This window comes from Leguminivora glycinivorella, chromosome 8 (assembly GCF_023078275.1).
Source record: "Leguminivora glycinivorella isolate SPB_JAAS2020 chromosome 8, LegGlyc_1.1, whole genome shotgun sequence".
NCBI classification, from domain to species: Eukaryota; Metazoa; Arthropoda; class Insecta; order Lepidoptera; family Tortricidae; genus Leguminivora; species Leguminivora glycinivorella.
The window spans coordinates 17,946,327-17,973,617 of record NC_062978.1 but is presented as its reverse complement, the minus strand read 5'-3'; the positions used below and the strand labels follow the sequence as shown (position 1 = coordinate 17,973,617).

Below are 27,291 nucleotides of genomic sequence, written 5' to 3'. Positions count from 1 at the left end.
CTATCAATTTAAAGCATTAATAGTTATTTGTTATACAAGGGGGCAAAGTTGTATTTTAACGCCGAGTGTGGAATTGAAAAACGAGCAAGTGAAAGGATTCTATAGTTGAACCACGAGCGAAGCGAGTGGTTCGAGAATAGAATCCTGAACTTGCGAGTTTTTTTCGCGATCCTAAGAGCTAGAGTTGCCTCATTTTGGACAGCTATTAGGAACTCCAAAAACGAAATTTTGGAGACAATTTGCGAGAACCCAAATAGTCATATTTTTAGGCATTGGCTTCACCAGAACGAGAATCGGAAATAATAATAGAATTATTATTTTGGAATACTAATATTAGCTAGTTTATAGATAGTTTTATAGATAGTTCTTAAGACATGCATGGGTTGTTTTTTTGCCTGCAATAAAACATTTATTATTATGTCTTTCCCATCACGGAACAATGGTATTCCGGACCTTTGGGAGGCGTGCGCGGGGCCGAAGCCAACACGTAGAGGCCCTTTCGACACTTTAATGAAATGTAAGGGGTACACCGAGCGGATGTTGCCCTTGCCCGTATCATGGGACACACGCAGAGGCAACACCCGCCAGGGTGTAAGGACTATTTGAGAGTTAATGGAATCTAAAATGAACTGGTCTATTTTGATGAAAGTGATGGACTAAATACTGGGCTATGGATAAAAAACCGGACGCCTGCCTAATAAAACGGTATCCAATTTTATTTCCGGCAGACGTTGACTCGTCCCCATTGACATTCCCGGTGACATTTATTATTATTATTTGTCTTACCATATCTCGGGACCATGGGGTCCCGGACTTTTGGGAGGCATGTTTGGGGCCGAAGCCAACAGCACAGAGGCCCTTTTAGACACTTTAATCTAAAGGCAAGGGATACACGTGGCGGATACCATCCCCGAGCGCACAATATGATACATCCGGAGATGGTCCCCGCCAGGTGTAAAGACTATTTCAGTGCAGCACTTTTGTGCTGCGATGGGAACTAAGGTCATAGGCTATTGATGTGCAAATTGGATGGACTGGATAATGGTCTATGGGGGGAGACTATCGGACACCTGGCATGACAACTAGTCTCAGGATTGTAAAAGACAGGCGGTGACTCGCCAACTCATTGAGTGGGCCCTGCAAAACGGCCGCACGCACGGTGCGACAACAGAGCAACGCTTGAAAAGTGGCTGAAAGGTTGTCGAGAGGTGAGACTGCGGTAGCCAGATCCCGGTGATCCGTTCAGCAGGCCGCCGGCGTTATGACATTTTACACTTCCAACCTGGAGCATAGGTCCCGCTCTTGCGAATCCACTCTGGCCGGCCGAGAGGCGAGGGCTAAATGGAAGTGCCCTCTGGAATAGGGGTCCGCGGTGTCGCCACTCACCGTCAGCTCGCCACAAGCTGCCCCGCGGGGTTATTATTATTATTATTAACACACGAGAAGTAAAATACATTTGCACCCGAGTGTAACACAAAACTTTTCCCCTCACTGTAGAGAGGAAACTACAACGCAAAAAATGCGTTTATCACTGCTTCCAGTAGTTCCACAGGTGGTAAATCATCTTTATTACTAGATTCACCTACCTTTATCAATTTTAAAGCAGTTAATTTGACTTTATTCAAGGTCAAATTACTTTACCCACTAGTGGATAAAATGCGTTTTTACCCGCTGGTATTAAAGGACAAAACACGTGTTTCCGAGCTAGTGAGGGGAAAAATAAATTAATACTTATGCTAGTAACATGTTTGTTTGACATCAGTGTACTACATTATTTGCAAATTTAAACTAAAACGGCATTAAATAACCTAACCACAAAATTTAAATTTTGAAAAAAAAAACCTGACATAGTGGACCGATTTCCGTCAAACATAGCTCTAAGAACGCTCCCAACTAATTCCGCTTTCTAACAAAATCAACCTATTTAAATCTAAATTGGTCCATCCGTTCGGGAGCCACGATTCCACAGACAGACAGACACGTCCAACTTATAACACCTTTTTGCGTCGGGTGTTAAAAAACACTTTATTGACAATTTTAGCGTTAAAACGACTAAGGTAAAAGTACCAGTGCTCGACACGCTAAGGTACAATACAGTCATGACACTAAATATTGTCATAATTGACACTGGCTTAAGATTGAAAGTGTTATCTACAGGGACACCGTTGAGCACCTGTTTAGAGTTTTTTTTTTTGCCAAGTCAAGACTTAAATCAAATAAAGTATCTGTTCAGTATAGTCTGGTAACCGCAGCCGCAAACTCAAACATTCGGGCGCTCGGGAACTTGAACCGCGGCGCTCGCGTGACCGGCGGTATTAATATTTCCCCGCGCTGACAACCACTGCATTTGCGGCTTGCTGCTCTAAGGCCTGATATACTGGGATTTTTACTTATTTTTTAAGAGGATACGATAGCGAAAATGCTAAAATGGAAAGGAGCCCCCCTTTCAAATTGGGAATTTCAGTTAAATATACAAGTGTTATTACCTAGATTTATCAAAAAAAAAATTGTCCATTAAGAACAACTCAGTCAAAAGATATTTCAAAAAAATCTTTAAAATCGAGGTTCCGCTCTCGACTCGTTCCTCCTTCAAAACTTTATCAATCGGAACGAAATTTGAGAATCTGAATAACAATGAAATAATCTATGTCGGACCGTTTTGCGTTTTTGGTTAATTGTTACCAATCTTGAGTATCACACCTTTTTTTGCGCCACAATGAAAAAGGCCGTTTTCGGAAATTTTTGATTGACTCTAGAGTCTTAAAAAAACAGAATATCAAAAAAATCAAAACGGTCCGACACAGATAAAAATAATAACAATCTGTGTTGAAAAAATCATTGCTCTATCTTCAAAAACCAGGGAGGAAATAGTCGAGAGCGTTTGTATGGAGAATTGACCCCTACCGTATCGTCTTAAGTAGTCTATGTTTAGAACATGTAAGCTACATTGTCAGAGATTAATATTGCTACTTTAAAACCATACAAACCATTTTATATTGACATTGTTACCAGTAAGAGGTTTAAAATTGCACCACCCCCGTTCGTGTTATAGTCAACTGTGGTATTACGGGCCCTATTGCGGCGTGGCCTATAGATATCATATACTTAAGTAATTAGGTAGGTTTTTTTTTCAATCCCTTAATTGTTAATAGTGGCACCGAAACTTGAGCAGTTCAATTTGCTCTGCTTACTCCTTTTGGAAAATTAAGTGTGAGTTTATATAAAATGCATACCAAATAATTATGTAGATTTGTCCTTACCAGTTTGTTTAATGTCATTTGATATTTGCCAGTCGCTTTTCGGTGAAGGAAAACTTCGTGAGGAAACCGGACTAATTCCAATATCGTCTAGTTACTCTTCGGGTTGGAAAGTCAGATGGCAGTCGCTTTCGTAAAACTAGTGCCTGCGCCAAATCTTGGAATTAGTTGTCAAGGCGGACCCCAGGCTCCCATGAGCGGTGGCAAAATGCCGAGACAACGCAAGGATGATGATGATGAGTTTGTTCAATGGACGAACGAACGTGTCATATAACATGCGATTTTTAGGGTTCCGTAGTCAACTAGGAACCCTTATAGTTTTGCCATGTCTGTCTGTCCGTCCGTCCATCCGTCCGTCCGTCCGTCCGTCCGTCCGTCCGTCCGTCCGTCCGCGGATAATCTCAGTAACCGTTAGCACTAGAAAGCTCAAATTTGGTACCAATATGTATATCAATCACGCCAACAAAGTGCAAAAATCGCACATATTATCACCAATTCGCCATCGTTAATCACGTAAATCGGTTAAAGCACTAGGCTATCTTTTATCACAAAAGAACCATTAGTGGACAATAAAAAGCACACACAAAAGGACATTGTGCCAGGTTGTCATTATAAAACATTTAGGGGCACGCGACCCTGCAGCACGCAATTGCATTTTTTAGCTGATACATATTTTTTTTATGAATAGGGCGGACAAACAACATAAAGGGCCTTCCACCATCATCAAAACCGGATTCTCCCGACGACTGTTACTAAAATTAAATGAAAGTATACCTAAATTACGAAAGTTGTAAATATGGAATTCTATCGCTCTCGTATATAACCGACGCAGGACCATTTAATTTACCTATTTATTGCATTAAAAAAAAATTAAAAATGAAAATTATTTATTTGAAACAACAGCATACTTTGTACAATTATTGTAGTTATGACAGTTAATAAATTGTTCCAAAAAGGATTCCACTCAGCATGTGTCGGAGCACTTAGTGCCACGACGCTGATTTTCAGTGGACCCTTAAACTTAAATACATTATGCTAATAAATAGTTGGACTCTTAAAATACATGTTTGAAATCGAAAAGAAACAAGATGCAACAATTGCAACATGCATGTTCTCCTAGGAGACCGAACTTTGTTCAACAGTTCTCAAAATGTTTGTACAAAAATTAAGGAAAAAGTTAAATTTGTTTTTATTGTTCCTATTTTGTTACCAAGATTTTTTTGATGAATTCAGATATAAAAAAGTTTTATTTCGTCATTAAGGTTCTCTAGTATCTATATTTTCTTAACTATAACAGTTATCCTGTATATATCTCACGATAGTCGACTTATATTACGAAATGGTAACAAAATAGGATCAATTAAAATTTGCTGACGTGGGTACAAACTTTTTGAGAATTGCTCTGTTCCTGCCGACCACTAATGTAAAAAAAAACTGAGTACCTACTTAGGGTGGCTTGTATTGCAACCTTATGATATACAAAACCTTACATCCCAAACATTCTGGAACCTCTTGGAATCAACGAACGTCACAATAGATCACTGCTCGTTCGACGTGACTCTCAGAGGCCCACACAATTCCAAAAATAATCAATAAGAGGGCTCCTAAAATAAAAAATTTGTCCAGTTATCGGCATAAATACTTAAGTGATTATTACTGTACCTTGTCGCTTACAAGACGTTAATGTGACAAGTTATAGAAATCATCACATATTTACGCCGGTGACTGTCCCACAGTCGACTTAGAAAACACTGACGGGAGTCACGGGAGGAAAGATAAATGGTGAAGTTTCTTAATCTGTCAGCACAAGAAGTTGATAGCAAACAAATACCTAACTAGTATGTGTGAAAATTGAGACAAACCTGCGAGTCCTGCGACACAAGACCAAGCTTCCAAAGTCCACATGATAGCATAGGGGTAATTACTAATTTGAAAGTATCAGTTCGTTCCAAAAATAAACTCCGACTGCTAATAGGAAACCTGGCCACGTAGAACAAAACAATGCCGGCGCTCAGACTATATCGAGATGGTATCGTATCGTTACATACGCTTACCTAGTTACCTTCAGAAATAGTGCGAGTATGAGTACGAGTATAATAAATTGTGGAATTCCGTTTTAAATAAATAGTAACCATTTTTTTTTTAATATTTTATCCAATGTATTTATTTCAATTCTGATATTTTACTGATAAACTTCCCTTTACATCATTGTATGATAATTATTAGTGTTTCAAGAAATACTGAAATTGTAAAGGTTTCGGAATAATAAAACCTTTATATCGAATTAAATCTTGTATTAAAATATTTTATAATGTAATTTAATTATTATAATGAAGCTCTTACATTTTTGTGTATTATGCCACAGAGCGGCGTTCAGAGAGAGAGAATTTAGTGTTGCCACACGCAGGAGGAGAAATCTGTTTAAGCAGTTTTTACACGCTAGGACTTAATAATTAGGTGTGTTTCACACAGAAATGACAAATGAGATTTTTATTGATACAATTATAAGTAATTTTACATGTTACTCCAATAATAAATAATTCTGATTAACTAAATATACACTAGTATACTGCAGAAGTTTTAAGGTATACCTATCGTGGTTTCTGAATACCCTTTGTAAGCAAACGGTCAAAGTTGATCACAGAAAAAGTGAAGCACGGATCTCCAAATACACGATAAGTTAACTCGGGTGAAAAGCATCATTTAATCACATGGTTAACAATCTACTACTGATATATATAATGTTATATTTCCTGTCTTCTCTTATTATCCGATCTTATCATTTACATACATATCTGCCGGCGTATCATGCTTCCAATTTTATCACTTATCCTCGTGGATAAGACATCTGTCACTCTCACACTGACATACTTGCTAAAGCGTGACGGATGCTTTATCCACGTGGATAAGTGATAAAATTGGAAGCATGATACGCCGGCTGGAGCTCACGCTACACAGGTGGCTCGACCCTCATACTGAGGCAAGGGATATACGGCTCGGTCTATTAAAAAGCAATCAACGAGTGTGTCCATGCAGTTAGTTCAGCGATACCCTTGCTCCGTAGTTGTTTTTGTAATTATTGTCCCCAATAGCTTTGTGATTTGTAAAATCGAGCAAATACATATGTAGTGTGGAAAGATTTTCCTTCTTATTCCTACGGAAACGTGCGCTGTTTGAACTAGCATGACGACCGGTCTGGCGCAGTCGGTAGTGACCCTGCCTGCTGCGCCGCGGTCCCGGGTTCGAATCCCGGTAAGGGCATTTATTTATGTGATGAGCACAGATATTATTTGTTCCTGAGTCATGGATGTTTTCTATTTATATAAGTATTTATATATTATATATATCGTTGGCTGAGTACCCACAACACAAGCCTTCTTGAGCTTACCGTGGGCCTCAGCCAATCTGTGTAAGAATGTCCTATATTTATTTATGATAAATACGAACGTTTCCGGAAAAATACGAAGGAAAAGCTTTTCGCACTACACCTTTACTTAATATCGATGTTTACACATACGTTTAAACAGCTCTGCTGTGTTTTAGTACTACTTTACCTCATTTTACCATTTTTAGTCTATTAAACTACATATTTTGTGTAAATTCTATAAACTTACAAATAGAGGTAGAAACAGGTAATGACGTACAGTAAGGGTTTATTTTATAGGGACTTTTATACCACTGTGCGCAGTTGTAAAACACAAAAAATAAATAGACTTGGGATAACCATAAAAATATGCCCTCTGTTACCCAATATAGCCACTCTAAATACGATACGAAGCCGACATATGGATACCAATAAAAAATAAGTGTCTTTTTCTAAAGATACAAGGAACCAATCAAACCTTATGGCCCCGAAGACATAAACGGAAAAATGACGGTTGATTCCGTGACATAATCTCGGTTATTTCTAGACGACCTTTAAAAGTAATTCAATCTACTTTTACGGAAAAAAGTACGTAACTAAATTATAGGCTATCCTCGTGTACCAAGGTTCTGTACTTACTTAAGTAGGTACAGTCGCCAACAGATATAGGTATCGAATCAGTCGAGGTGCTAACAATGCACATGGACGCCTTGAAATAGAGGCCTATTTGGATATTTTTGACCATCTCAGCCGCTTCGACATAATAAATCTGATGGCGACAGTACCTACTTGTTATCTAATTTGTTTTTTTTAATCAGACTGATACTTCAATGAATTTCAATATGAATTTACAAAATACGTATCCTTGACATAAAAATGAATTATAAATACAAACATACTAGTACTGCTGATGCTGATATATCCTCTAACTGTAACTGTGGTGTCTTATCTAGAGTGACTAAAATTAAATATCTTGGTGTTGTCATTGACGATAAGTTGCAATGGGGTCCTCACATATCTACTACTGCCAATAGAATCCGAAAACTAATATTTATATTTAAAAACTTGCGAATGGTAGCTGACCATCATCTTTTACTACAGACATATGATGCACTATGCCAAAGTGTCCTAAGTTATTGCATATGTTCTTGGGGCGGTGCATCCAAATCACATCTGGTTGAGCTTGAACGTGCACAACGAGCAGTTTTAAAAGTCATGTTCCATCTTCCATTTAGATACCCTACTGATTTACTTTTCACCATGACAGAAGTATTAAGTGTACGCAAACTCTTTATTTATCAAATATTACGAAGATATCACCGACTTATAGCTCCTACTATAACATTAAGTAATAAACGAATAGCTCACTATCCAGTTCCGCGCTGTAATAGTGCATGGTCTAAAAGGCATTTTTCATTTATGGCTCCATACTTGTACAATAAAGCTAACAAGACTCTTAATATTAATAACATGAGTAACTTTCAACTAAAAAACAAAATTAAAACTTGGTTAAAAACATTAAATTATAACGATACAGAATTATTACTACAAATCATTGTCTAGAAAAGTCTCAAATAACACACGCGCACGTCAACACACACAAACACACACATTTCAAAAATCACACATACACATTACTCACACATGCGCGCACACACACATCCTATTTTTCTTTCATTTATATAAAATTTAACTTTAGTTATAGGTGAGATTTAATATATAAATATATATATATATATATTTTCAAAATGTGTAAAATATTGTAACCTTACACCTGATTGTAAACGGGAAGAAACTGGCTCTTGAGACACAGGGAGACCTACTTTGAGAGCCAGGGACCAATTTTGTATATACACGTAACCTTAACCTTATAGTTGCAATAAACCCGGATTTCTTTGTCTACAGTCTTACCTATAAAACCGGCCAAGTCGTGTCGGGCCTAGCAATGCACGGTCGAGAAGTTTCCAAAGTTGCAGAACATTCCTCATGAGAATTTTCGGTAACTTCTGAGAATGTTCTCGAGAACGAGAATTTATCAGAATACTTAGTAACTTCGTAGTTTATACCATAATTTCGTCGAACTCAGCAAGTCAAGACGTAGTCCCGTGGTAGTGCGCTGGCTTCGTATGCCGATGTTCTCAGGTTCGATCCTGACAGCGATCTTTTTGTTTTTATTTTGCTTTTTTTTTTTGTATATACTTATATTGGCATGACCAAAAACAGGCATCAAGAAATATTAGTACGGTACCTAATTTAAAAAAGTCAGGACTAAAACTGTGAAGTCTGAAAGTCGAAATGTTCCCTGAAGTATAGTGAGAATTTAGGAAACTTATAGCGAGAATTTAGGTAACTTATCACTTATCAACAAAATAGCTAACTGTAATAGACAATATTATACCTATAATAACATATAGTTTTATATTATGCCTATTTAAACATTATTTGAAGCATATTCTCTTGTTTAAATAATAAATTGCATGTTGCGGGAATGTTCTGCGAACATTCTTAAGAATGTTTCCGCTTTTTGGGAATGTTCTGCAATTTCTACATTACTAGTCGGGCCACGCTCACTGCTCAGTGTAGGGTTCCGTAGTTTTCCGTATTTTTCGCAAAAACTACTGAACCTATCAAGTTCAAAACAATTTTTCTAGAAAGTCTTTATAAAGTTATACTTTTGTGATTTTTTTCATATTTTTTAAACATATGGTTCAAAAGGTAGAGGGGGGGGGGACACTTTTTATCAAATCATTAATAATTATCAAAAAACGATTTTAGTAAACCCTTATTCATTTTTAAATACCTATCCAACAATATATATATCACACGTTGAGGTTAGAATGAAAAAAAAAATCTGTCCCCACTTTACATGTAGGGGGGGACCCTAACAAAACATTTTTTTCTACTTTTTATTTTTACACTTGGTCGGCGTGATTGATATACATATTGGTACCAAATTTCAGCTTTATAATGCTAATTGTCACTGAGATTATCCGCAGACGGACGGACGGACGACGGCTGGACAGACATGGCGAAACTATAAGGGTTTCTAGTTGACTACGGTACCCTAAAACTGTGAGCCATTCTTAGTACGTACTTAAATTTTCCATTGACTCTTTTCAGCACGGGACCCCGAAAAGTTATACGTTTCAAATAAGTCATAACCCGATATTGTTGCAATTTCGTGGTGTAACTTTTGATTAGAAGGTGTCCAATTTGGTGGGCGTGTTGGCAACGGCCGTTTTTCTGAACATCGATCCTACAAGTTTCATCTTTCGTTCAATTTTCCCGCTGAAACAATTTCGGGGTAATACCCGTGACACCGTTTTGTTAGATGACAGTTTTCATCAGAGCTAAAACAAAGAGAAAGTTTTAAATGGGACAGTGTGTGTAGCAGAAGAACCGTAGAACCGCTAATAATAATATAATAAATACCTATTAAACCTATTTGTATAACATTAGAGTTTATCAGTGATGACAGATCATTACATTTTATTTATAGCAACATTAAAGCCTGACAAGTTTTTATTTGACCCTCGCCGCGTTGCGGATTTTCAGCTGAACTAATTTCTTTTACTGGCAATGATTTTTTTGACACCCGTCATCGAAAGTCATCGAATGTCAGCGATGTAAACTAGACGTAAATATTTGAAAATTTCTAACGGTTTCATAGCAAATATGCTCAAAATAATACTAAAAAAAGTGAAATAAATTATACTGAACGAGATAAATTACGCAGAACAAAAAAGGATGAAGGATTTCACAGCATTTCAATAACAATGTTCCGAGATTGATTGTTGACATGTCCGGTACTGACGGTTTATAGTGCGTTTCTCCTGTATTGATTAGTTCGTTTCGATTTAGCTTAATATATTTTTTTTTCTTAGTGATGACACTGCACTGCCTGGTAGCACTGGTAGCACTGCCGTAAAATATATTTAAAGAAATAAGGAGGCCGTTCCATCATTGCCATCAGTGCAAAACAAGGTCCCACGCAAAAAGAAAACAAACATCGACGAACTCGATAAAGGTACAAGATTCATACATTTTAGGCTGTGCGGAAACAAGTAGCAAGTCTTAAAACCTAGCTTATTAAATTTTGACTCTCTAAAACCATGTTTTAATTTTCTACAAATATTAACGCGAAACCAGTACACGCTGTCCCCATTATACATGACGTCCGCACATTATTGCCATATGAAAACGATTTGTAACGACACTCTTTCAGGGTCAAATAAGAACTTGTCAGGCTTTACACAGAAAACATCGTGAGGAAACCGGACTAATTCCAATAAGGCCTAGTTACCCTTCGGGTTGGAAGGTCAGATGGCAATCGCTTTCGTAAAACTGATGCCTACGCCAAATCTTGGGATAAGTTGTTAAAGCGGACCCCAGGCTCCCGTGAGCCGTGGCAAATGCCGGGATAACGCTAGGAGGATGATGATGATATTACACAGAAATGTGTTCTTATCAAGTAAGTATGGAGTTATCTCTTCTCAAATCTTTTGAGAAATAAATATCTTAAACCATAATTTGCGTGAAATCTCGTAGTTATGACTTTTGCGGACAAGTAATTTAAGTGCCGTGCCTTCAGTGCCGAACACAGCGTGTCAAAAATACCCGGCATAATAGGTACTCGTAGGTACCAGTCTACATTGCGTAGCCTGCTATAGCTTTAAGAGGAAACTGGCGGGTCTTATATCACAGATTGGCGAAAATTTAATTTAAGGTACTATGTAACTGTGTTTTTTTCTTTAAATAAATTAAAAAAAAAAAATATATATTTTTTTGTACTAACCTATTGCAGTCACGCTGCGCTCTAAGACTCAAATAATGGACGTAGCTCGGAAAGCTGCTAAGTTGAAATGGGACTGGGCTGGTCATGTCTGCCGAATGCCGGACGACTTGTGGGCTAAGATAACCACGAAGTGGGAGCCCCACGAGTCAATCCGGGGATCCGGCAGACCATATCGGCGATGGCGGGATAACCTCGACTCATTTTTGAGTGGTTGGTCAGACATAGCACTTAACAGAGACGAATGGAAAAAGAGGGGGGAGGCCTTTGCCCAGCAGTGGGACACAGCAGGCTCCTAATAATAATAATAACCTATTGTAGTGTCCCACTGCTGGGAAACTTAACCCTGTTAACCATGACTTGGACGCATTCTATCCACGCTGGCAGGATTACACACTTCTCATATTTTTTTTTCAAAAAATGACCTGTATTTTAAATGGTCTAATATTTTACAGCTTTAAGAAAATGCACTTCTAAAAATTATTAAACTTTTTTTAATTCTACAAATAGTAAATGTTTATTATCTGGTTTGGTTGGTTGGTTTGGTGTTTATTGGCTGCGCAGGATCGGGATAAGTGGCGTGCTCTCGTTTTGGAGGCCAAGATCCTCTTTGGATCACGGTGCCATACTAGTTAGTTAGTTAGTTAGTTATTATCTGGTAAAAGTCCTAGATCCATTTTCGAAGCCCAAGCGAGCACAAAAGACTACCACATTTACTTAGGACTTGCTGATAAATGGGATCTCACGATTTCTACCAGGACGCGCGGCAATCTCGGCAAGTGACTACGTGAGACCCTTTTCCAACAATTTACCTCAGAACGTTGCTCTTAGTATGAATGACGCTTTTTGGTTGGCGGCTTTCTTGGGCCCATTTCTCGAAGCTACAAGTTACAATTTAGAAGTGGTAGTCAATGTCTAATATGACAAGTTAGAAAGAGACTTCCGCTTGTAACTTGTAACTTCTAGTTTTGAGAAATGGGCCACTGGAGTTCAGATTTTTTAAGTATTAGTAAAATGATCGTATTGGAGCAGGAAGCGTGAAAATGTGCTTCTACTTAAGTAAAGAGTGCTTATTCTACAAGCGCTGCGATTGAGGAGATACCTCACACATCACGTATAATTATATCTATGGATGGTTCCTACAACAAGCACTTACTCGTATTTTGGACAAAAAATATTTAGTATTTTAACAACATGTTTACTGATGAAATAAACCTTGAAATTATTCCGAGAATGATAATTAGTGGCAGAATTATCCTCTTTGCTTCGTCTTCTAGATTATAAATAAACACAATGTAGTTTCACGCAATGCTGGCCTGTAACACTGAATTTGAGAGAATAGAAAAAAGAAATATTCAAAAGCGTATTGACATATGACATTTCCATCATTCACAAATTTTCAGTGCTAAACGTAACACTTTTTTCTTTCTTTAAAAACTTTTTTTCAGCGTAAAATTAATTTTATACCTAAACATCTATTTCAGCAACAAATACATTAGCTACAATGTATTAATAATAAAATATATAAAATCTTATGCTTGGATGAAATTGGAATAAGTGCAAAAGTATACAATTCTCACGTACACGGTCAGCACTGCGGGCAGCTTATGGGGCTGTCACTTTGCTTACTAGCGTGGTTAAATATGCCTGGATGTAATTGAAATTACAAAAATATACAATTTGACATGGCTCACGTGCATTGTCGGCACTGCGGGCAGCTTTTGGGGCTGTCACTTTGCCTACTAACGTGAATTCAATACTATGCCTGGAAGAAACTTTAATGACATGACAAATATCTGCAGTTTGACAGTTTCTCACGTGTATGGTTCGTAATGCGGGCTGCTTCTGGGGCAGTCACTTTACGTTCTGACGTGAACCCATACGAGCACTGCGGGCAACCTGTGGGGTTGTCACTTTGCCGTCAAAGCCTGTTGCCGTTATGAAACCCTCTCATCAGGTGCATAAAAGTCATCTATGTCATGATCTATCGATATAATACTTACAGGCGAGTTGCGCGGCGATGTTCACTCTATAAGGGATGAGGATACTAATTAGCTTGAAACCATAAGAACGACCTTTCATTTGCCGGAACAATCAATGAGCCCCACTAATCCGCCGGCCCGTCCATCATCGGAACTGTCCCCACCGGCAACTCCAGGCATACCACTGCAGACATCCGAAGCACCTACACAAGCAATTGAGCAACAAAAAAAAAAAAAAAACAACGGCCACCGCTTCTGCACCAGATGTTCCTGTACGCGATACACCGGAAGTAACTTTGCTACAAGGAGATGAGACTCTAGACAACACTCTTCTATAAATACTGGGTGAGGATCCGACACTAATCCACCAATATGGAAAAGAAATTCAAACCGATTGGACAAAGCGTCTACAGTACATTGCGACTAATGGCTTGACCACGGAAGCTCGCAAGGAACTATGTGACAGACACTTACCTCCTATAAACTGCATTTTGATTGACGCTCCAGAACTTAATCCGCAATTAATAGCTGCGGTCTCGGATGCAACAGTTAAGCGAGACAAAGGTATACAATTAAAACAAAAACAAATTGGACGAGCAATATCATTCGTTGGCGAGGCTCTCAGTACTTTAAAGTAGACAAGACCAGATATAAAACTTCAAATGGATGCCTGCCGTTTACTTTGTGATAACCAAAGCCTAGACTCAATCACACGACGAAACGTTATCCTCTACAAACTAAAAAAGATATGAAAGTACAAATAGAAAGACGAACATAGATAAATTCCTATTTGGCTCGGAACTTTCCGAAACATGTAAGACTGCAAAATCCATATCTAAGTCGGGAGCCGACCTGAAATTACCCATGTCATATAAAAAAACCTAAACAATTTAATCTGGAAGGCTTCTCCTCCAAGTCACAGGCATCAGAGGATCCAGAAGAGCAGGGAGCCTGCCTCTTCCAGGAGTCAGCACGCGAGCAGCTCGCGCACATCGCGTCGAGCGTCCCGCCACAGGTACTTGCTTCGCCGCTAGCTGGAACACCGGTGAGTCACACAGGGAGACTGTCCCATTTCTATTATCAATGGTCACTGCCGACACGAGATCCAGTGACGTTATCATGGATAGCCGGATACTAGATAATTACACAACGCCCGGTGGTGCAAGTTCACCCTCCCAAAGAAAGAACCTTTCCTATTAATGAAAAGCTTCTATTTTTGAATGTAAACCATGTACTTAGTGGACAATATTTATCACCTATATTTTTAATCCCAAAACCAAATGGTAAACATACATTTATCCTTAATCTTAAAAACTTTAACAAATTCATTGGCACAGAACATTTTAGATTGGAGTATTTAAGGACTGCCTTAAAACTGTTTTCTGAGAGATGTTTCATGAGTACTCTAGACCTTAAAGACGCTTATTTTTAATGTAAATGAAATTCACGAAAATATCTCCGATTTAAATTTAATACAAAATTGTATAAATTTAATGAATCCAGTCACCAAAATAATGAATCCAGTCACGAAATTGCTTAGAACTTGTGGTTACATATCCTCTGTGTATTTAGATGATTTTCTCTTAATAGGACGAACATATAATACTTGTTTGGAAAATATTTTAGCTACAAAACAACTTTTAACATCTTTAAGATTCATTATAAACGAGGAGAAGAGTAACATGATACCCAGTACTATTAAGTGTAACTGTTTAGATTATATAATAGACACTTAAACATTTCCAAGTCACTTTGCCTGATGACAAAATCATAAAATTAAGAAATAATTAAATCTTTATATTGATTTTGCTCATTTAATCGGCTTGCTTTACGTGTCCTGCGGTAGAGTACAGTCTCTCTTTATGTTAAAGAATTCGAAGGACAAAAATATCTCAGCTCAATGTACGATCCCGATGACTTTGAAAGATATATGAATATTCCTCAGTAACTAAAAGCAGACTTTGATTGGTGGTGTCGCGCCATAACCAAACCCAAAAACAAAATTAAATATGACGCCTACTGCTTGGAAATTTTTAGTGACGCCTCTACTTCGGGATGGGGAGCTGCATGTGGAGAGGAAACTGCAGGTGGTCCTTGGTCCATAGAAGAAAACCACAACCATATTAACTTTCTAGAAATATTGGCAGCCTTTTATGGCTTACAAACCTTTGCTAAAGGTATGTCAAACCGCTAAATCTTACTTCGTATTGTTAACATGACAGCAATTTCTTATATTAATCGAATGGGTGGTATGCAGTTTCCTCACCTCAACCAAGTAACAAAGAATCTGTGGCAATGGTGTGAGACACGGAATATTTCAAATCCTCGGAGAACACTTTAGCAGACGTGGAATCGTGTCGCTCTCACTCAGATTTCGAACGAGAACTAAACAATTTCAGTTTCAATACGATTACCAAGACATTTGGTATACCGGAAATAGACCTCCTTGCCAGTTATTTAAACAAAAAATGTCTTGCATACGTGTCTTGGTACAGGGATCCACAAGCATTTAACATAAATGCATTCACCATTCCAATGGAGTAAATTCTTCTTTTACGTGTACCCCACTTTTACGATGATTCTAAAAACGACAAGAAATCATAAGAGACGAGACTACAGGTATAATGGTAATCCTTTTATATTTTGGACCTAACAGCGACTTGATCATATCTAAATTTCCAACGATCGCAGCGTACACTACCGAGTTACCGGAATCTTGTCCGGGAGTCGCTACTAAGACGGGACCCCCCCCCCCCCGTCATCCATCAATATAATGGTCGCCTCCCTATCTGATAATTTTCTAAAAATAATACGACTCTTGCTTAAAGAAATGGTACAGTTTCTGCACTATCAATAACTTAGATTTATTTACTTCCTCAAAAACGGATTTCTTTTTTTCTGATTAGCAAAAAGCTACGCTAAGACGGGGAGGGGGGGGGGGGGCGTATGCTACGGGTCCCATTGACCTTAGTAGTGGAAAATTTCGCTGGCTTGGTTGCTCAGTTGGCAGAGCGCTGGAGTATCGATCCAGAGGCCGTGAGTTCAGGCCTCACCCAAGGCAGACATTTTCCACTGTTAAATACCTATATTAATTTTTCTTACTCAGTTGTATGAAGCTAACGCTCAATATGATACTTTAAATATGATACTTTAAACAGCTGTAGGTCCGCTCTGTCCCTGATTTTAGGCGCACACATCGGCAGCGATGATCGAATTAAACGCTGCTTTAAAGGCGTTTATAAAATACGCCCGCCTTTACCGAAATATAATCAAACATGGAACACTTCATTAGTACTAGATAATCTAGCATCCTGGTTCCCCAATCAAAATCTTCAATTAGATCAAGAACTAGAAACTCGTCACTTTGCTTACGCTCACAGAGACCAAACTTTGGCTAAACTTCTTCTAAATAATGTTACATTTCATACTAATGAAATCACTATTAATATTCCAGACCTCATTAAAACCTCCAGACCGGGCGCAGCCCAACTCATGTTAACTTTGCCAAATTGTTACGTGCCAACCACGATTCTCTTTTAATAAATCTTTAAAAACCCCATAAGTCCGTAACCTCGTAAACGATAAGTCGTTGGATTCAACAAACTTTGGGAGAATGCGGTATAGATATTACCTTGTTTACCGCGCATAGTATGCGACCTGCAGCAACCTCTAAGGCGTGTAGCTTAGAATTTAACCTGGACTTAATAAGAAAGACCGCGGGATGGAGCGGCTCTTCAACTATATTTGGTAAATTCTGTAACAGATATACTAATGGGACAAATAACTCAACCTTTGCCAAAACTACAAACTGTAATAAATATGTCTAATGTATTATGAATGACCGGCTTTATACTTATGTAACTATCCTAATGTAAACCAAAAAATGGTGCTCGAAGTAAATTAATTGTTGTTTACTGACTTGTTTCCTTCCTTTTTGTTCGATATTTCACGATTTCTCTCAATATCTACATTGTGTTTATTTATAATCTAGAAGACGAAGCAAAGAGGATAATTAATGATTAAACGAACTTACCTGAAGTGAAGTTCTATCATAATTATCCGAGTTGCTTCGTCGAATAGATTAGAATCCCGCCCTCCCGTTCATTCTCAACCCCATCGTGAAATATCGTCAATACACAAACACACCTAACATAGGTAAGGGTGGACTGCATATTTAATTATGCATACAGGTATGCACTTATATTAAATATGGTTATATCTCTGAACTAAATGATGGAAATGTCATATGTCAATACGCTTTTGAATATTTCTTTTTTCTATTCTCTCAAATTCAGTGTTACAGGCCAGCATTGCGTGAAACTACATTGTGTTTATTTATAATCTATTCGACGAAGCAACTCGGATAATTATGATAGAACTTCACTTCAGGTAAGTTCGTTTAATCATTAAATATATTTCACAAAATAGTAAACGAGATATTAACGATAAAAACATTGCCATAATAAATTCTCATATAATATGTACAAAATCAACACACAAATAAACGAAACTGAGTACATTAGATACATGCCAAACAAAATTAACTTAAAAACAAATCCTTTATTAATATACATATTAGGTTGTGGAACGAGTTACCTTCCGCGATGTTTCTTCAAGAAGCAGTTCTAGTGATACTAGTATCACTAGTATGTATAATAATAATGTACATCGATCGGAAGGTCAAGGCTCTTTTATACTCACAAGTTATTTTATGGCTGTCTTGAAAAATAATTACGGGCTCAATATTTTATGAAGAGCATCGGAATATTCCCTATTTCCTTAAGACGATACAGGAGGGGTCAATTCTCCGTACAAACGCTCTCGACTATTTCCTCCCTGGTTTTTGAAGATAGAGTAATGATTTTTTCAACACACATTATTATTATTTTTATCTGTGTCGGACCGTGTTGATTTTTTTGATATTCTTATTTTTAAAGATGCTAGAGCGCATCAAAAATTTGAAGTGATCTGCCAGAGAACCAAGGTGACCGACATAGCTCTGAAAGTTAGTAGGTTGAAGTGGCAATGGGCTGGCCACATATGTCGCAGAACCGATAACCGCTGGAGCAAGCGTGTTCTGGAGTGGAGACCGCGTCTTGGTAAACGTAGTGTGGGACACCCTCTGGCTAGATGGCGGGATGATTTGCATAGGGGGGCCGGCGGAAACTGGATGCATAAAGCAGCAGACCGGGCTCTGTGGCGTACCTTGGGGGAGGCCTATGTCCAGCAGTGGACTGCAGCGGGCTGATGATGATGATGATGATGATGATGATCAAAAATGGTCTTATAGATTATGGCGCAAAAAAAGGTGCGGTAATCAAAATTGGTAACAATTAGCCAAAAAAAAAACTAAACGGTCCGACACAGATTATTTTATTGTTATTCAGATTCTCAAATTTCGTTCCGATTGATTAAGTTTTGAAGGAGGAAACAGTCGAAGGCGGAACCTCGATTCAAAAGATTTTTTCACAATATCTTTTAACTGAGTTGTTCTGAATGGACAATATTTTTTCAATAAATCTAGATAATAACACTAGTATATTTAACTAAAATTCTTTAATTGAAAGGCTCTTTTCCATTTTAGCATTTTCGCTCCTGTAGCGTCTTAACCGTTACGTTCATCGATCTTTAGCCCTTTTCGGCCACGACACAACGTCTGCGACTGCTTTTTTTTCGTCTCTAATTAGTAAGCTCTCAGGTGACGTAGCCAATATATTTCGTTAATATTTCTTGTATGTGGGTAGCTTTTGCACATTGTGATTTTTCCTCGGTGTTCGAAACGTCGGGATGAATTGTAAATTTATTATACGCGAAGTTATCCGTTTCCATAATTTTAATTTAATTGTTTGGTTATGAAACTTATGTTTTTATGAATTTTCACACAACATACCTACACACGTTTACCCAAGTACTCGTAAGAAGACCGGTTGACGACACATGACGTCACACACATACGTCACGGCTCCCCGCACCGCGTACCTACATTACACTGCACCTACAGTCGAAGCGGATACACAGATATCTGTATAGATTTATTTAAAATACCTAAATTACTTGTACCTAGTTAATAAGTTAATAAAAAGAAGATAATTACTATCCTGGAGTTCTTCATTCTGCATGAGAAGATCTTATATTGAGGAGTACATCGAACAATGAATTACCTAATTCTGTTCTATTCAAATATAATGATACGCTGCAGTTCATCATCCCTCCTTCGTATTTATATATTATGATGGCAACAGGTAGTTTATTGGCCCGTCACGCTTGGCTTTGAGTTTTGTGCGTCTCCCGACTTCAGGATTGCGTATAGGATGACATACAGTAGGTTGTATCGCCTTACGACTCATAATGCTATATAAACTACTATTACTATGGTAATCATGTAAATGTTCTTAAGCCGCTTACATACTTTAGTATAGGCCATACTTTAGTATCATACGGTAGAAATAGCACGCTTGAATTTTGTAAAATTTCCTTATTAGTTAGGAACTATAACTGACGATGAAGCTTATTTTACTGTGTACAGAGTATCAAAATTTTTGGGCCGGTTCTAATGACTCCTAATATAAGCGAGATCTGAAAGAATTGAAATGTTTTCAAAAGTTATTAGGTTTCTAATACCTATACCATAAACAAATATTGGGGGACACCTTACACAAATCAACCTAGCCCCAAACTAAGCAAAGCTTGTACTATGACCTATGAGTGAGTTTATTGCTAATATAAGTACCCGAAACAGTAGTAGACATGAAAAAAATTATTGCGACTTCGAGAAGACCATAATAAAAGAAATCATCAAAACAATAATATCATGAATGAAAACAGTCGAGTTTCTTTTGATTCGACAAAATTATGTATAAGCATCCACTCTGAATGTCTGAATAAGCAGCCTTATACATTCATGAATAATAATTATGAACATGGCCATGATAAATTCAATGTCAAACTTTACGTGATTCCTGAGTTTTTGTTGTTCATGACGAAAGCACTTAAATTACAAGGTTAACAGTGAGTTTAAATTAAATTTAAAAGTGGAAAGACTGAAAAGTGAGACTCGAACTCACTACCTCTGGTGTCTCACTTTTCCAATTTTTAAATTTATTTTAAGTCTAAGCTACTTGCAGCATGTTTGCATTGCAGACACCCTATAATAATATAATTTTCATCACACTCGCACACTAAATCTGATTTTGCACGCAGGCGGAGCGGAAGTCATAGAAAAAGTGAGTTATGAAATTTTTAGTACCGTATTTTACTTCTTTTTTATCTTTTTACATATTTTTTGTATTGCAAGTGTGATGAAAAACATTGTGTGTATCTCGGGGAGTATGAATATTGCAAACTCGAGTCTTTAAATTGCTCCGGCAAGCCGTCGCGATTTAACTTACTCTCGTTAGTAACATTCAACTTCCTCCCCTCGTTGCACAATGTACGAGTACTATTATTATTTATTGTGGTATGAGCGACGGGCTGGCAAGTGGCTACCTGTCACTGCAGTATCAAATTTCAAGGCATCCTAATGTGTATAGCGAAACAATTTACCCTAAAATGTGATAGTTACGTAGAAAGTGGCGCCCCGTTTATTCAGACTGTTTTTTATATCACACATTGTCCTAACTTTAGGTATTTTGAATGTTCCCTTTTATCTTGTTCCAGACTAAACCACGTGCTCTCCGGCCTGAAGCCGTGGTGGTACCACGCCAGTAACGTGGTGCTGCACGCCATATGCTGCGCGCTGGTCGCCCGCGCCTGCGTCACGGTCGCGCGGCTTCAGCGCCCGTTCGCCTTGCTCGCCGCTCTGTTGTTCGCTGTGCACCCTGTGCACACTGAAGCGGTGAGTTTACGCTTATTACTACTAGTGATACTAATGATTCGTTTACCAACAATCAACAAATTCACAAAAATCATACAACGCTAGTTTTTTTACATCGGATCTACATACCGACTATCGTGTGTACCTACTGCTCCAGATCAGGTCCCATAGCCGAAAGACATTTCTGCGACGCCCTCTTTGGTATTGGCGCGACAATGTCAGCGGCTTGTCGATTGCCATCTGGCGTTGCCTGTAAGGTTGTACTAACTATCTATACAACTGCGGAATTACTTGAAATACTCTAATCGAATACTATACAGTTTAGTTTTTTCAGGAATGAAACGAGTGTATACGTAAACGTTAATTAATATTAAATTAAGGACTCAAATACTATTAGCGGTAAATATACGCTACTTTATTACAGTAGAGTATTCTGCATGTTCCCATCCAGATACTCTAGTTTTCATTTGGTTGAAAAGGCAACGGGTATAAATGCGCCTGTTGGACTAAATAATTCTTCCACCCAGAAAGTGAAATAATTTAGACATTGCCTGTTAATTAGGAGGCACACTGACATTTTATCCCGCCAGGCGGCGCCTGTGTGATAAAATGATATGTGTGAGAGAGAGAAAATATCATCTTGTCGCTCTCATGTATGGACGGCGCCATTTGTCATAACGTTTGAGTGTGCCTCCTCATTGATGTAAGCATCTTGTTCAATTTAAATAAGGTCAATAAGGGGAAGTGTGCCTGGCTTTTACATTTGGCCTACTTAAACCAATGATCAGTTTTTATTGAGAGATCAAACGTTTCCCGCTAATTGTGAGTACCAAGTAGCAAAAGTATGAACTTGCAAAAACACCTGAGACAATGAGTAAAAAGGTGAAATGTGAAGGTCACACACTTCACCTTCATCATTCGCCTGCTCTTATCCCAGTCATTTGGGGTCGGCGCAACATGTCCTTCTCTTCCATACCTCTCTATCACCCGTCATCTCATCATTCACTTGTTTTCGTTTCATATCATCTTTCACACAGTCCGTCCACCTTTTCCTCGGTTTTCCTATCCCATTACTTCCTTCAACATTCATTCGTAATACCTTTCTCGTCACATGACTTTCATCCCGTTGCATCACATGCCATCTCGGAAACTGGCGATCAAATATATGAAAGAGACGCGTTCCTGGCACACATTCTAAGCTCGTGTAGGTGAACGCGTACCATTGCTTGTATGAGTGAGATATGACAGGTTGACTGTTCGCGTTTTTGACATGCGGTAACTGTGAGGTAACCGAGAGGGGGTGAGCGGCGCTTTCAGCGGGGAGCAGGAGTGGCCATACTGTATGATAGTACTCTTTATTATACTGTGCCCATACCATGCTAGTCGATTCGCTCTTACTTTGCCAGACACACTTATCCGTATTGACCTAAATTGCCTTTATTTTTAAATCAGGGACTATACCCATATTACCAACCTACTAATTATGTACACCCAGAGAAAACGCGGCCAAAAGCTTGTATGACAATAAGAGACCTAAGATTCATTACAGTCATAAGAATGGCAATAACACGACTTTTAGAATAAACAAACGTCTAGGGGGAAATAAAATTTCATATTCATGGAAACAAAGCGCGTTTGTACATCTACCTTCCCCCTCACTCATTTATCATTTAAGAGAGACAGACCTTTAGTTATGAATTTATTGGACCTTGTTACCTGCGAAAAATTAAGTGCAATATGCATTATTAATAATTTCTATACCACGTGGCTAAAATTACAACAGAACTGTTATCGTAAAACTGAATCAAAAATCGATGAGTTCTGGAATTAACTTTATAATTATGGCAGTAATGCAGCAATGAAGCAGTGAGCAAAAAAATACAAAAATATGTACACACGTAAAACCAAGGGTTTTTTTAAAGGAGAGTAGGGTAAACTCGCCTCATTCGGTGACACGCCTAATTCGGTGAAACAACCAAAAATCGTCTTTCGGAATATTGCTTCAAAGCTTGTATTGTATACCCTACCCTACCCTAATGGGCATTTTCGCGAGAACAATCACCAAAAATATTTTTTCTAAGGTAGGTAAATTTTATGTTTTTCCTACTCAGAATCACGAGCCCTTTCGATCTAGTGTAAAAAACAAGAGACAAAATATCGGTCCCAAAATATAATATTATTTTGCATACTTTCCACTATGTAACCACTGCACAAGTACACAAGCTGTTTGAAAAATGGTAACAAAGTGGAAAAATTAAATTTAGGACGCTTTTTTTACCTAGTAGGATCGAAAGGGCTCGTGATTCTGAGTAGGAAAAACATTTACCTATTTAAAAAAAAAAAGGTTTTGAATCTTTTTTCGCAAAAATGCCCGCTTCTGAGATGTTTATTTAACTTAACCTTGTCCTTAATGCTGAGATGCGCAAATCATATTATTATTGTTTTTAATTAAACGCCCGCATGTCGGTTACACACTGTTACCTACCTACGCATAAAAATATTTGTATTCGTCCATAAGGTCTTAGAGGAGCTCGTTATATACTGAAAAAAAACACTTATTAAAAACGAAAAAACTTAATAATGTATAAATAAAATAAATAACAATTCATATGTACCTAGACTCCTTAACTCAAATAATTTTTTCAATTTAAGATTAGCAGTTAAGTTCATAAATGCATGTACGTTTCTTAGAAATAAACAGTTTTTAGGGTTCCGTACCAAAAAGGTACAACAGGAACCCTTATTTTTTTTAGGTATGTTTAAATTACAAAAATGTACTTATTTTAAATACATTAATCAACTGAGAAACCGCTTGAGTTTTGTTTTGTTTACGTGAACGGTAACAATATTTCCCTATTTTTAGGGTTCCGTACCTCAAAAAGGAAAAACGGAACCCTTATAGGATCACTCGTGTGTCTGTCTGTCCGTTGTCACAGCCAATTTTCTCCGAAACTACCGAACCGATTAACTTAAAATTTGGCACACATATTATGTAAACCTGTGACCCAAAGACGGACATGTAATTTAAATTAAGAAAATTCAATTATAGGGGTCACTTTTGGGGGATAAAAGGGAAAATTAAAAATCAAAGTTTCTAGAACTATATTGTGTTACATATCAAATGAAAGAGCTTTTTATAATAGTATTTAAAAAAAAATTATAATTTTTAGTAAAGTAATTTCAGAAAATAGGCAAAAAATTACCATTCCAACCCCCCCCCCCCCTTATTCCCGAAACTGCTAAGCGTAAAATATTTCAAAAAAATACACGAGATAGTTTTCAATCTATAGATTACAGGAAAACCTATTAGAAATCTACAGTAAAGCGTAAGTCGAACTTAAAAGAAAAAAAACTCTAATTACGAATTTCACTCACTGCCGCTGCAAGGAGTTACCAAATCTCTTGAAATTGTGTGAGCGCGTTTGAATATTACATATAAACCATTTCTGTTTCGTTTTGTTCAAAATATCGATTATTCGCAAAAATGACTTAAGTTCCTACTAAAAAGGAGACGCTTAAGCAAGAAAGGCTTCTTGTAGTGTACGGAACCCCTGCAACGCGAGTTCAACTCGCACTTGGCCGGTTTTTATTTTATGTTTATTCTGTAAGTATTTAGGTATTCACGGCGAAATACCTATACACAAAATGTTGTTGTTATAAACAAAAAGCAGTCTATAAACTTCGTATTAAACAAGCTACTTTAATAGGTTTCGCGGAAAAATTTTATTAACTCCATTTCTATGGTTATTTCTGTAATAAAGACTATATTTGGTTGCGGGATTCACAATATTTACACCAGTACATTCCATTTATTTGGTTTTACCAATTTAATTAACTTCCCCGAAACATGGTGTGTGTTTCTATGTTTTGAAAACGATAGGTATAGAACAATAGAATCTGGGCCAATTCATTTAAAATTGTACACTATCTAGGGTAAACTCGCCTCATTCGTTGACACGCCTAATACGGTGATACAAACTTTGAAGCACTATTCCGAAAGAGGATTTTTGGTTTTTTCACCGAATTAGGCGTGTCACCGAATGAGGCAAGTTTTACCCTACCTATTTTTTTGACTTGAAAAGTACTTTTTTATGTTCTAAGAACGAGAATAACGAGATCTTTGATCATGAGATAAGAAACAGTGTCCCTAGATCTTTTATTCCATTCTTGCCATTTTTATGGACTAATTATTTTGTATACAGTATCTATAAAATAGCAAAACTTTTATGTAAATTACAGGAAACCTTTTTCTCTTTTACTCGTAGGATAATTTGAATTAATGATTCTGAGTAATAATTAGTAGACCTTAATGTAGCCAAAAAGTATTGAAAACAGATAATTATGAGTAAAATAAAATTGGTATAAATGCATTCAGTATGGTTTACATGCTGTCAATATAGTCAATATTGACAGCATGTAAAAGTTCAAATTTGGATAAATATTTGTCAAGGTCATGGATTTAAGGGTTAATTTGCCGCCACTTGTTCCGAACTTCGTCTTTTCCGTAAATTTACTATTTCAGTGCATTGAGTAATACATTTTCTCTGTTTAAGTACACATAAGAAAACAAGGGGTACGGTCTTTCATATGTTTTTTTTTGTCTACAGGTGGCTGGTATCGTGGGCAGAGCCGACGTGCTGGCTTGCATTCTCTTTCTTTCGTCGCTCCTACTCTATCATAGGTAGGTATTCGTTAGGCAAGTACAGTCAACCAATTGGAATCCTAGGCCACTGTACTGCCGTCCTAAGGTAAAAGGCAGCTATTCGACATTTTACCGAAATTGACTTATTGTAATATTCGTAATGTACAGGTTAAGCTGCATCGACCACTTTTTTCCGTTTTTCGATATGTTGCCTAGTTTCCGAGAAAATTTCTCTAAAAAGGCAGTATTTGCACTAATTTTCCAAGATTTCCTAGCCAAAAAAGCAGCTATTTAACAAAACTAAGCTAAATCAACGTATATGCAGATATACGTTTTTTTACGCTCTGGTTAGGTTGACATGTTATCCAGTATTACTAGCCTAAAAGTACGTAAAAGTGAAAAACTAGGCTAAAAATACGTACAAGACGTTATACGTAGTTTTAGCGTAGGATTTTGATCAATTTTTTAAACTGATACTAGACTAAAAAAGCGTATATACATTTTTTCTGTAAAAAATGTCAAATACGTCATTTAAGCCTAGTATCGCTCGATTGTTTTACAACACAATATTAGTCTATAAAAACGAATAAGTGTTATACGTTCTTCTTATTTTGTATGGGTGTCATATTAAACGTAAAAAAACTTTTAAAATGAGTGAAAGTGCTGCAAACTAGCCTATAAAACAGTATATGCTCCAACCTTTGTCAATCCACCCGCCAGCCGAAAGATACTTTATGCTATGGAAAAGCCATCAGTGACGAGCTGCGAGCACCGGCGCAGCTTGTGGCTGACAGTACGAGAGCGCAGCTGGCTTTTTTCGCGCGAAATATTGATCGAAACCAAACGAAGTCAGGAAAAATACTGAATGATTGCATTCTTGATACGTTTTAACAATAATAACTATTGTTTACATTTCCTACATCATTTCTATTGTCATTTTTATTCGAGATACAAACATTTAACTCGATTTTCAGATATTATTGCTCGAAAGCAAATACGTCTTTTTAGCGAAGTTTGCGGTGGGAAAGTTGTTCGTATATAGTTTTTTTTGCAGCAAACACTATAATTATGAGGTATATTAATATTCCACGGTTTAAGTATTTAACATTATCCTTTTTGGTTTAATTTACAGTAAAACAAGTAAATAATTTGCAATTAATGAATGAGAACGTTAGAGATGAATGTTGATATAGAGAGGGAGGGGTAAATCCAAACAACGATGCATTGGATTATGTGAAATAGGATATTAGAGAGAAAGATATGAGTGTTGAGATGACGAAAGAGGAGAATGAAAGAGGAAGACCTGTTCTACCTACCCCACATAAAATGAGATAAGGGTATGAGGAATAAGAAGGAGAAGTATTGGCACTATTGGCAGTAGTCTACATTTTCAACTATGTTTTTTTTTTACAAACATGGAATATTAATATGAATATAATGG

At 37.4% G+C, this 27,291-nt stretch overlaps 1 protein-coding gene across 1 annotated transcript in view; it reads left to right on the top strand.

The window, feature by feature from the left end:
- Positions 1-27,291, top strand: part of LOC125228876 (protein O-mannosyl-transferase TMTC1-like) — a 100,201-nt gene that overhangs the window by 51,632 nt on the left and 21,278 nt on the right. Inside the window, exons 2-3 of the mRNA XM_048133575.1 lie at positions 21,052-21,229; positions 25,816-25,889. Coding sequence (XP_047989532.1) covers positions 21,052-21,229; positions 25,816-25,889 — 252 coding nt within the window. The remainder of the gene's footprint in view (positions 1-21,051; positions 21,230-25,815; positions 25,890-27,291) is intronic.